Here is a 12,978-nt window from a genome sequence, read left to right as displayed (position 1 = left end):
CCGCCCTTGCATTTTACCAGCCAGTCCAGGTAGTAGATTTCTAGAAGTGGCATTACTGGCTCAGAACACAAGCACACATGCAGCTCTGCTAGGTGACTGCAAAATTCTGCTCCACTGCTTACCTTATCACTAGGTTTTTAAAGTAGATTTTTTAAAAAGGCTGTCTGATAAAGGATTTTAGGGGAAAACACTATTTAGGGGGGGGTAAATTATAGAATACAGGCAGGTGTGCGTGCGCGCACACACACACGCGTAAAGCAAGCATAGGCCTTAGAGACGAACCTGTTGGCGCTTAGCTTCTCAACACATTCTGCTTTTCCAAGCTGCTACCTTGACACCTCCCAATTTGCCTGTTGTGTTTGCTACTTAACAGAGTGGACACAATGCCTGCCCACCTTAGCCCCTCCATTTGAGTAGGGAAATGGCTAGGGGTGAAGGGATACAGCAGGAAAGGGGGTGGGAAGGTAAGGGGGTGATTGTTTTCCAGGATTTGAAACCATGAAAACTTCAGTTTGCACGAGCTCCCCAAACACACAATCCCAAGCTTGACTTCCCAGCCATAGATAAACTTGAGTCATTGGCCTCGGGGCTCTACACTCTGTGAGAGTGGGCTGCTCTGTCAGTAAGGCACTGCGAAGAAAAGGAGAAAAGTCATGGGGTCAGGGTGAGGTCTGGCAAGTGCTTGCCAATGCTCTTTATCATGGTTAAGATAGACACATGTGTTCATCAGTACACCAGTACCTTGTGGGTGGGACCAGATGTGGCCTGGGCATTCTGGTCTTGTGGAGTTCCATCTTTCTCTGTCTCTTCAGATGTTTAAGTGTCTGTCATTGAACAAAAGGGATTAGGTGTGTTTTAAAAATTCTGTTTGAGAGTCAGGTTAAAATTTGAATTATACGTGATCACTCCGGAGATATTAAAGAAGACAATATCTCAAGAATTATCATCTCATTTATAAATGAAGAAGCTGAAATCTAAAGAACTTATTACATTTTGCCTGGTGGCAGAACTCCAAGAAAAGCCAGGATCTTTAGAGTGATGTTCTTTATTTTATTTTTAGATTTTATTTTGGAGACATGGTCTCCACATGTAGCCCTCTGGTTTAGAACTCACTTTACAGCCCAGATTAGCTGGAACTCACAATCCTCCTGTCTCAGCCTTCAGGATGTGGGAGTTACAGATGCTACAACACCTGGCTAAGCCTCCTTCGTGACCTGAACAATTTGGTGCAGGAAGAACTGCAGTCACTTCGTAATAGGATTTAGCAACAAGCACACAAATCAGGCCTTGGAAATCTGTTCTCACTTTCTTCTTATGGGTTTTAAACATAGCACAACAGCCATAGAAAATATGTCTTTGAACTTCAAATTTGACAGTGTCCTCCAGTTCCATTTCCTTACTTCGGTTATAAGGGCATAATTTCATTTTATTACAAATTGATCAGAAGCAGTTTTACGGCACAGCTGGCAGTCTGGGTAGCCTGTTCTGAGTTTCAAACCACTTCAGATTTCTCCTGAGTGAACTTGATGCTGCTGGCACACAACGGTTTCCAGCAGCGGCTGTCTTGGGCTAGCGTGCAGACAGGTCCTTGGTGGCCTTAACCTCTCCAGCTTTGCTGCTTGTGTTGCTTTCCTTCCTAGGACCAGATCTTCATGGAGAACGTAGGGGCGGTGAAGCAGCTCTGCAAACTCACCAACAACCTGGAGGAGAGGATAGAGGAGTTAGAAATCTGGAACAAAAGGCTGGCCAGGCTGAAGCGCCTCAGCAGCAGCTGGAAGTCCTCCCTCAGTGAAGCCAGTTCCATCAGGTACGCGCGCATGCAGCGTCTCCTCAGGCTACCTGCCTGGCTTTGCCCGTGCAATGCAGTTATACTTCCTGACACCAACGTTCCCAATCCCTCCCTTGGAATATTTTAGGATGCAATTTGCCTCCTGATAATTTTGTTACTCTTTCTGCTGGTGCTTTTAAAGCAAAATATGAGCCATCCACTTATGAGCCTCAGCCATTAGAGGAAGTGCTAAATATTAGCAAAAGAATGTTTTTCACTTCAAGGAGGAGAGGTGGTCATTTCTAAATTTGCAATGGGAAATCATGTTTGGTCCTCAGGGGGGAGTCATTTTATTGTTTGTTTTTAGTACTTAAGGAATTAAATGTACATTTCCTGGGCTCTAGTTCTTCTTCTTTTATTTTTTTTTTTAAAGGACAAAAATAATGTTAATGCATTCATTAATGCTTAGTAAAGGTTTTTTTTTTTCCTTCTACAAAAGAACTCCAATTGCTTTGACTTTCCTTTTTTCAAATTATCACTGTATGACAAAAGAAAAGTCCTTCTGCTGGGTTTGTGACAGCCTGGGCCATTGTCATATGCGTCCTAGAGTGGCATTTGAATAGTAATCAATTTCTCTCTCTCTCTTTTAAAAGCAAATTTAGCAGAGCTGTTAGTATATCTTCACCAAGAAGGACCATTTCCAAAAAACCCACCAAGGTAAACAGACTGAGATGGGAAGAAACAGAGATGGTGCTCTCTACAGGAACAAGAAGTCTTAGAGGGGCTTCCTGGGGTAGATCTGTGTCCTTGCTGCTGAGGGAAGGTGGGGAGCTGAGGCAGAAAGATGGAACTAGCAAAGCCTGCATTTTATAGCCTGAGCTGTAAAATGAGTTTAGGGTTAGCCTGGGCAACTTTGGAAGAGCCTGTCTCAGAAACACAGAAAACTGGCTGCGGGAGTAGCTAGCTCATGGCAGAGCCCTTGCCTCACACAGGAGCGGCTCTGTTTTCAATCCACAGTAACAAGTAACACACGATAACACACACACATACATAGACATGTGCGCGCGCGCACACACACACACACACACGAAATTGATCAGCACCTCCTCCCTGGTCTGTTTCCCTCCTGGCCTGTCGCATCCTTCCACAGGTGTTAATGACTATTAGCGGGTTTTTTGAACCACAGGAGCCTAAAGAAAAGGAATCAAGAACATGGCCAGACCACTTCAGAAACAACCTACCAGTTACTGTTTACACGAACTCCATCTCGTGAAATCCAGCAGCCTTCACACGAAACATCAGCACCCACTCATAGACGTCTTTACACTTATGTATGCACACATGTACTGCTGTGAAACACTACTCCCGGGAAGACATGAACGAACAACTGCTCACCTCAGATAAGGAACCAAGGACAGGCCAAAGTATGACTATTACTAGAGTCCAACTTAGGAAACCAATGAGTTTTATTGGGGTATGCCTCTGGTGAGAAAATTGGTCCTCCTTGCTTCCTTCTTCTGTCTCCAAGTGTGGATGGACAAGGCATCTTGCTCAAAGCGTTGCTGAGGGTGATTGTGGGAATGCTGGACATTAGTGTGCATGAAACACTCAGATGTGTGCATGCCCATAGTTGTCAATACGTTTCAAAGCCACTCTCTTTGTGGGTCTTGTGATGTGTAGCAGAAATGGTCCAGGGAGCCTGATAAAATGCAAGTAGTGATGCTCTGTTCATTCTCGTGCTGTCTCCGTATCACTCTCTGTTTCCATGAAGTTGGCTTTCCCTTGCCTGTCACTGCCCACTCTCTAGGTGACCTTTGCTCCCAGGGGCCTCCTTGGGTGTGAAGTGGGGCTCGTAGGCTGGGCGGGGACTGCCCATGTTACTATGAACAACATGATACCATGACCAACATACTGTGGTAAACATGCACTATGGACAGTTAGTGGTATGACGTGACCAGGACCACACAGCTCTCAGTGCTGGCAAAGACACATTCTGGAGGAGATGGCCGTCACCTCCATGTAGTGTTAATGCAGTCAACAGGACTGCCCTTCCATCTGTCTATTTCTCTGTTTCCAAAGGGTAGGCTCTATGCAGTGGAAGGGGAACAGAGAGGCCCTGGCAGTTCAGAACAAGTAGAAGAGAAGAGGGAGGGGACGAGGGATGGATCCAAATATTTCACCCCAAATAAAGCCTCTTGAGACAGAATTTGCCAGGGCATTTAGATTTCTGACAGGCTCCATAGTAATTCTTAGGTATATTCAAATTGGAGAATTGTTAAACTGTTGAGTGGGCACTCCTAATAACTTAGAGAGGCACTTGGGTATGTATTATTTTAACATATAAATTAATATATTATGTATATATTTATTTTAAAAATATATTTAATAGATTTTTTATTTTAATGCACTTTAACTCCTATGTTAATGGTAAGGAAGATGAGAATCAACAATATATGTAGGACTTGACTATCAGTCATTTCCCAATGTGTGGCCAGAGGACTGTGAACAAAATCAAGGAGATTTAAAACAATCCAGCATCTGGAAAGAGTGGTTTTTTGGGGGAGGGAAATTACTTGTTCTATGAATAGTGATATTAATTCCAATAAAATTCATCAAATTCCACGCAGCCCTTCCTCTGTAGGGCAGCAGTCAGACATCCTCGGACATGACATTCCAATGACATTCATGGAAGACCTGGTTCTAATCGCCCCCAGGCCTGTGTGCTTTTACACTGGAGACCACGTTCCTTAACCAGAAACAAGTCCAAGAAATAACTAAAGGCCAATTTAAAGCTCTCTTTTAGTTGGTTCCACTCCCGTATATCCCGTATAGTCCAAATCAGCCTCCCACTTGGGCAGCACTGATCAGAGCAGGCAGCGACCCCTTCTGCTCCGGCCTCTACCAGCATCACAGCTCCTGCTGCACAACTGTAGTTCTTGTCCCTTAACTCGTGTGACAGCTTTTACGGAGCTATGTGTCTGCCCTTAAAGTGTGTTTCATTACCCTCCTAGAGACAGTAGTTACCGATTTTCATATCCTCTATGGCTGTACATAGCAGCAATCATGACTAGACGAATAAAAAGACACGGACCCAGAGCTGCCCTTACTCATAGGTGGGGCAGCGGGACATGTACACACCATGAGGTGTGCTTGGTAGGATTCTGTGCCACAAAATCTTTCCTATGGCTCCCAATAGTCTCCTGTGGGGCTTTATTCCTTCGTATCTGGGGATCTCCTTAGTCCCGTAGAAGACAGTGTCTGGGCTCATCTCCTAGGCTGTCTTCTTTCATAAAGAACTAGCCTGGTATGCAAGACTGTCCTGGAGACACCGGGGAAAGGACTGCTGCTGTAGCCTGTGACTCCGGGAAAGGGAGGCATTGAGTGAGATTGCTGTGTTCAGAGAGGCGGGAGCAGAGGGCTCAGATGTAAACTGAGGCAAGGCAGAAGCAGTCACCCCCTGGGGGTGCAACACAGATCCCTGCAGGCGCAGGGCTCCAGGGCGCACAGCTGCTGTGCTGACCCAGCACTGTTCCATTTTCCACAGGTCTCTTTCTCAGGAAGGAAACAATCCTGTCCGAACTGGGTTTTCCAGACGTTGGTTATAGCGCTAATTGCTGTGATGACGTTTTGGTAAGAAAAACTTCAATGTGATGCTATCAAGATTTTTTTTTTTTTTTTTTTTTTTTTTTTGTCTTTCTTTTCTCATATTTGAACCGGGGACTGACCTCTTTGCTTTGAAGACAAGGAGCTTTTTAAACCAGGCAAAACCTTTATAAACGAAGGAGCCCTTTTGAAATCCATGTCTTGAAGAAAAGACCACTGAATTTATGGACTTTGATGTGAGATGAATGATGATTTTTATTTTTTCAACCAATTGTGATTTAACAGCAGACTTGTGTGTGTGTATGATATGTGTGTGGTGTGTGTATATGTATGGTGTGTGTGTGTATGGTGTGTATGGTGTGTGTATATGTGTGTGGTGTGTGTATGTGTGTGTATGGTGTGTGTATGTGTGTATGGTGTATGTGTGGTTGTGTATATGTGTGTGGTGTGTGTATGTGTGTGTATGTGTGTATGGTGTATGTGTGGTTGTGTGTGGTGTATGTCTATATATGTGTGTGTGTGTTATATTTGTCTTATCTTTGCAAATAACACTCTTGAGTTCTTTGTTTTCTGTGTATTTGGGAGAAGGGGTAAGTAGGAAACTGGGTGCAGGCCATGCTGCCTGGCTACTGATACCCATTAGGACATTTTGCATTCTTCATTTAAGACTTTGTATCAAAGAGACACCAAGAACTGTAGAAATGCATTGATGCAATGAAACCAAAAGCCCAGATTACTAAGAGAGTAAACAAGGAAATGGAGCAACAGAGGCTGTGGTTGCTTTGACCTCTGTCTCTGTATGGAGGTGGGATTGGAGGAACCGGTAGAGGAAGGGATAGAGGTAGTTACAGGGGTGGGAACCAGGGAAGGAGTGGATGCAGAAGTGGAAGAAAGAGTAGAAGAAGGAGTAGAAGTGCTTGTGAGGTGGGAGTGTGGAAAACGGAGGTGGGAGTGGGAGAGGGTGGAGGAGGGAGTGGGGGGAGAGTGGAGGAGGGAGTGGGGAGAGGGTGGGAGGAGGGAGTGGGGGGGAGAGTGGGGAGAGTGGAGGAGGAGTCGGGGGAGGAGTGGCGGGGGGAGGGGGGAGAGTGGAGGAGGGAGTGGGGGGAAGGTGGAGGAGGGAGTGGGGGAGGGTGGAGGAGGAGAGTGGGCGAGAGTGGAGGAGGAGTGGGAGGGTGGAGGAGGGAGTGGGGGGAGAGTGGAGGAGGGAGTGGGGGGAGAGTGGAGGAGGGTCGGGAGAGTGGAGACAGAGGGGGAGGGTGGAGGAGGGAGTGGGGAGAGGGTGGGCAGGAGTGGGGAGAGGGTGGAGGAGAGAGTGGGGAGGGGGAGGGTGGAGGAGAGAGTGGGGAGAGGGTGGAGGAGGGAGTGGGGAGAGGGTAGAGCAGGGAGTGGGGAGAGGGTAGAGGAGGCAGTGGGGAGAGGGTGGAGGAGGGAGTGGAGAGAGTGGGGTTGGGAGTGAAGGAGACAGTAGAGGTGGGAGTGAGCCTATTGGTTAACTACCAGCTGTCGCTGAGAACACATGAGGAATTCCCTTCTTGTGAATGGAATTCACTTGTGGCACCTCTCTCTGTTTTTATGCTGTGACGGGAAATCTACCACCTTCATGGGGGAACAAAGCACTGTGGAGTTGAGTTTGGAAAGCAAGGTGTGAAGTGCGGCTGGCAAGGCGGCAAGCCAAGTGACCTTATTTCTAGCAGACTTTTGTGTGACTCATGAGAGAGTCTAAAATTTCCCTATGAGGAGGAAGGCACACACTGTTTAGATGCATGTGCACTGCTGGGATTCACATCCCAAACCCTAGAACCCTTGAGGAACGCTTCCATTTTGCTGAATACGTTGTGTTCACGAGAGGAAAGCCACCTTCATTATTTTGGGGTCGCATCCTGAGGGTGCTTTGTAGTGTTTCCTTTCTTCCTTCTACCCAAGCTGATATATTGTACTCTGAAAGATGTTGGAGGTGACTAAAGAGTTTGTGGTCCATGGCTGTCCTCTGCCTCCTTTTATCTCCCTGCCCAACAGTGTGGATGAACACCACCAGCAGGAAGTGACTTTTGTTCTTACTCTTTCCCCGAAGGGAGCAGAGGGCTGCCTCCAGCTGTTGACAGGCTTCCTCTGGTGACAGCTTGTCAGGACCAGGGCTTCTTCAGCACAGAGTACTCTCTGAGCCCAGGCCTCTTTTCTCTTTCCTAAGCAGAAAAGCCTAACTGTGCTGGTTTCCATGGTGTTTCTGCCAGTTACTGCTGCCTCTCTCTCCTCCTCCCGTCTGTGTGGCCTGTGAGCACATCTTTGGCCACCTGGAGGCTTGAGTGAGATATTTATGGAAGCAAATCTGTCACACAATGCCTTTTCCCGCCAACAGTGCCTTGACAATAGTTGCCCTCTACATACTCAGCTTAAAGGTTCAAGACCAGCGCTTCCCAAGTCTCCCTCTGAGGTAAGAGTTCAGATCTTGTGTTCCTTGGAGAGAAGAACTGAAAAAAAAAAAAAAAAAACAGATTTATCCTTATTTATGTGTACGTGGGTGCCTGAGGAGATCAGAAGAGGGCACTGGACTCCCTGGAGTTGGGATTGCAAGCTGACTAAATTCACTGACATGAGAGTGAGGAACTGAACTTGGGTCCTCTGCAAGAAAGCCAGTGCTCCCAATCTCTGAGCCATCACTCCAGCCCTGAGAGAAGGGGTCTTTGAAGGCCTCTTTCGCTAACCATTTTGCACTCTTTTCAGCAATATCTCAAGCTCTCCCAAACCAGCTCTGCCATCCACAGCTCCCACTTCAGGTATCTAACGCATTTCCCCTTACTGCGCCACCACTTTGTGTGACATAAACCCAACCCGTTTCCCCTCACCGTGCCACCATTTTGTGTGGCATAAACCCAGCCTGTTTCCCCTCACTGTGCCACCACGTTGTGTGACCCTCCTTCCTCTCAATGCCTTGCAGTTCCCCATACAACTCTGGTGACCACACAGACCTCCCATCAAGTGCCTGAAATCACGTTCTGTGAGATCCTGCCGTGTCAGGAAACTTTTTGCTGCCCCGTGTGGGGACCAAGAATATTATTTTCAAGCCCTGCAGCACAAAGACAACTGGAGGCAGAGAGAGAAATCCAACAGAGACATTGGGCAGGTAAACGGTGTTCAAGCAGAAACAACCAGGCCTTTGAGTGTGGGGTTTTCCCTGTTAATATTTACTTGGATGGTATGTGAACAGATTGAGCGAGACAGTGGCTCTGCTCCTCTGTTTGGCATAGCAAACTCTTTAAGGACACGGCCACATGAACTGGTAACCATCTGAATACTGAGCGCCTTCCTCGCGGAGGAGATCTTAGTTAATCATTTGTAATATTTACCCAGCAGAAAAGTTTCATTTGTTTGTCACCAGCCAAGATGGCAAGGAAATCATGTGCACAGGAGGTAATCATGTGTTGGGTTTTTTTTTTTGTTTTTGTTTTTGTTTGTTTGTTTTGGTGTGGGGCTCATTAGGACTTAAGTGGTACAGAGTCTGGGCTTTCTGTCTAAACTAATTCTGGGAAAATACAAGAAACACTGAGAAAGGAAGAAAGAAAGGAAGGAAGGAAGGAAGGAAGGAAGGATACGCTAATGGAAGGTAAACCATGAGTTAGTGGAAACCACCAGCTTGGCCTTCCAAGGAATTCTCTTGTCTCCGCCTCCCCATAAGAGAGCTGGAACAGAGGCCATGTGCACAATTTGCGCAGGTGGTAGGGAGTCAAATTCAGATCGTCACATTTGTTCAGTGAATGCCTTATGTCTGCTAAGTCGTCTCAGCGGATCCCTTAATATTTTTAAGTGTAAAAAGTTAGTACTCCGGCTAGAGAGATGGCCGAGCAACCAACAGTGTTCCTGCCCTCAAAGGCTATTCGAGTTGGAGTCCCAGCACCCACATGACATGGCTCACAACTGCCTGTCACTCCGGTTTCAGGTGATCTGACATTATCAGGCCTCTCTAGCCACTGGCATGTATGTGATGCACAGAAACTCATGTAGGCACAAACATGTGCACTTAAGTAAAAATAAATAAATCTTTAAAAAGAAGAAACCAATCACCATCACAAGTTACCTAAAACCTTCAGCTCTGTGGAAGGGTGTGGAAGCTTGTTGTTGGCCAAACATTTTCTGACCTTGGCTGTTCTCACTGGGGACATGGATGTCCTCCTGTAATAGCCGTCCGTAGAAGAGACCATCACACCTATACTAACTAGATGGATCAGTGACATTGCATTCTAAAGAGGGAGAGGTCAGAGCTGGTCTACTCTTCATTTCCGGGGCTGGCTTTGGTCAGTAACAACTAGTTCTCCACATAAGAGAACACCAGAAAGAGCGGCTCTGAGTGACCTGGCTGAAGCGCACGGCTCCACCCATCTCCCGGCAGTGAGCCTCTGCCCATCCAGTGCTTCCATGTCTGTGGGAACTAGAAAAAGGTCTGCTGCAAAGTGCCTGGACGTGTCATAGATTGTCAGAGAGCAGCCACGCTAGGGATGTCTTGCCTTCCTGACCCTGAGCATCCTTTGCTGACAAACTTTCATAATGACCTTATTGAGGAAAGCATCAAGAGCGAGTGTAGCTACAAATCTAGGTGACCTTCTGAACGAATCAATTCAATTACTTTAAAGACAGTAGAAAGTTGCTTCCTCCCAAGCCCATGAGCATCACCGTAAACCTGTTGATGCAACCACTTAGGCTTTCAAAGCTCTGCCTCAGAAGAGCCTCCGGTGTGTGTTGATGTGCCCGTCTGATGACTGAATCACTGGGGAAGTTAGGACTGGAAGCAGGGCTCCTGTTCCATCACCATGGTTCCTCCCTGTCTGACATCCTGCCATCATCGATTTGGACTCAGGCTGTGCACACACATGAGCCCGCCTCTAAAATATGCAGATAGCAACCACTCAGGGCTTCTAGAAAGCCTTGCTCATGCCCTCATCTTCTTCAAGCGTGCCTCTAGCCATCAGGGTGTTCCCTGGTGCAGGGTGTTGCCCAGAGCAGAGGACGGCTGCTCTTCTCTTGCAGATGTAGGCGTCCCCTCTGTCTAGAGCAGTGCTCCTTAGCCTGTGAGCCTCAATCCCATTGGGAGTCAAAGGACCATTTCACAGGGGTCACCTAAAATTATCAGAAAACACAGATCGTTACATTGTGATTCAGAACAGCAGCAAGATGACGGGTTGTAAGATGCTCTAGTGCATCCCCACAACAACAGGTATGAAGTAGCAATGAGAATAATTTTATGTTGTGGGGTCACCACAACATGAGGAACAGTATTAGGGGGTCACAGTGTTGGGAAGGTTAAGAACCACTGCTCTGGGGGTGCTGTATAGCCTCAGAGGTCCTAACACAAAGCAGGAGCATGCTGGGTGACTATTCTTTGTAACCAGATGGTTTTGAGACATGAAGAACAATTAAAAATTAAGGGATAAAAATTAGAAAAAAAAATAGGAGAGCTCTCAGTGGGATGCAGAGTAATATCTGGCAATTTACTAAGCCCCCGAAGACATTCATGAGACTGCTCCCAGAGGATTCAGACTACAATAAAGCAAGTGAAGGAAATTCTGCATTGTTATGACACGCTAAGTGCTAGCCATAATTTTTCTTTTAGGTCTGAGTTGATTGCTTAAGTCTTTGTAAAGCATCTTTCAGAAAAGCCACTCACCCTACCCCCACTCTATTTCCTACTCCTTGACAAAACATTTGAGAAAGATAGATCAGGAAGTAGAAAGTATTTCAGAATATTGAATTTCTACTCTGAGGAGCCAACTGAATACAGTGGATTAGGTTTTAACCTGTGGAAACTATAAAGATTTAAGTAGACAGGAGGGTTTCAAATACGAGAAACAAAACAAAAGATCTGTCGGGAAAACATCTATGGAATTCTGCAGATTGTGATAAGTTGGTGAGCGGGAAAAAAAAAATCAGAAAGCAAAACAGCATTTGGAATCCATGCTCATTTTGTTTTATACATAAGAACAGATGTCCTGAAGAAAATGGTCCCTGTGCTAACGGCCTCAGCTGCGATGGGCGGGGTGCATTGACCTCTTCCTACATGCCTGTTGCGATCATGGGGCAAGAAAGGCATCCCAAACACCACACTGGAATTTAGCCTTCAGCAGGCACATGTAGTATGCCCCCACCACCACCACCACCACCACTGCAGCGGGATATGCTTCAGTTGGGTATCAGTTTAAATCTCTCCACTGTGTGTGTGTGTGGTTTTTTTTTTTTTTTTTTTAGTTTAGTCGGTTGGGAGCTCATCTACCAGTGGTGAAATACACCCTTAGCTTTCTAATGAAAGTCAATTAAACTTATAGTGAAAGTTGCTGGAAGGCACCCATAGACAGAGACATTCCCCTGTTTGACACAGCAGGATTGATGGTTTTTCCAATAGCCAGCTTTCATAGAAGGGACAAGTTAGGGGCAGTTTGTAGAGAATTTAAATTTTACTTTCCGCTTTTGAAAAAAGTCATTTTTACAATTTTAATTTATAAGGTTATTCCTTTTCAACCTCACTTAACAAATTTTAAACTTTATTGTTACTATGTGAGAGTATATGAGTGTGCATGGTTATGAGTGCAGGCATATAGTGCATGTGAAGGCTAAAGATAACTTTATAGAGTCAGTTTTCTCTGTTCTCCTTTAGGTGGGGTCTAGAGATAAAAGTTCAGGTTATGTGGCAAGCAGCGTTACCCACTGAATCATCTCTTTGTCCCTCAACCTCACCTTCAAAAATTATTTATTTAAAATTATACACAAATGCAAGTGCCTATGGCAGCCAGAAGAGGGCATTGGCTTTCTTGGAGCTGGATTTACAAGTGGTCGTAAGCTGCCTACGATGGATGCTGTGAACCACACTCGGATCCTCTACAAGAGCAGTGCAAGCTCCAGATTAATTTTTGTTTTATTACTGCCTTAAAAAACCCAACAAAAACAACAAAAACCTTTATCAGGGCATGGTAACACAAATCCAGAATCTCTACACTTAGGGAGATCAGCAGTTCTAGGTACTAGCCTACCTTAGACAGTAAGACCTTCTCTTCACACACACACACTCTCACACACACACACACACTCACACACACACACTCACACACACACACACACACACACACACTCTCACACACACTCACACACACACACACTCACACACACTCACACACTCACACACACGCACACACTCTCACACGCACACACACTCTCACACACACACACTCACACTCACACACACTCTCACACACACTCACACTCTCACACACACACTCACACACTCACACACACACTCACACACTCACACACTCACACACACTCACTCTCACAAAGAATATATCACAAGTTCTATGGAAGAGAAGTGACTCTGTAGTGCTATTGCCAGAATTTAAAGTGAGCTTCTTTCCCTGCAGCTCAGCGAGAAAGAACGAAAGGCGGGGGAGAAACGGAGGGCAAGGAGACACCCAGCTTCTGCTTTTTTCTTAGGCCTCGGTTGCCTTGCAAACCTGAAGCCGTCTACAGGCACAAGCTCAAGTGAAACCATTAGCAGAAAACAAGCACCTAAAATTATTATTGGAGCAGCTTGAATCTAAGAAATCTGGAAGCTCCATGGGAAAGCATAT

The 12,978-nt window shown here is 46.0% G+C and overlaps 1 protein-coding gene across 1 annotated transcript in view; it reads left to right on the top strand.

Annotated features, from left to right (window-relative positions):
* Myrfl (myelin regulatory factor like) overlaps positions 1-12,978 on the top strand; it is an 88,838-nt gene that overhangs the window by 62,637 nt on the left and 13,223 nt on the right. Inside the window, exons 14-19 of the mRNA XM_051139709.1 lie at positions 1,641-1,807; positions 2,422-2,485; positions 5,313-5,398; positions 7,728-7,802; positions 8,093-8,145; positions 8,307-8,492. Of these exons, the coding sequence (XP_050995666.1) occupies positions 1,641-1,807; positions 2,422-2,485; positions 5,313-5,398; positions 7,728-7,802; positions 8,093-8,145; positions 8,307-8,492 (631 nt within the window). The remainder of the gene's footprint in view (positions 1-1,640; positions 1,808-2,421; positions 2,486-5,312; positions 5,399-7,727; positions 7,803-8,092; positions 8,146-8,306; positions 8,493-12,978) is intronic.

Source organism: Acomys russatus, chromosome 31 (genome assembly GCF_903995435.1).
Source record: "Acomys russatus chromosome 31, mAcoRus1.1, whole genome shotgun sequence".
NCBI lineage: Eukaryota > Metazoa > Chordata > Mammalia > Rodentia > Muridae > Acomys > Acomys russatus.
This window is presented reverse-complemented; position numbering and strand designations above follow the sequence as displayed.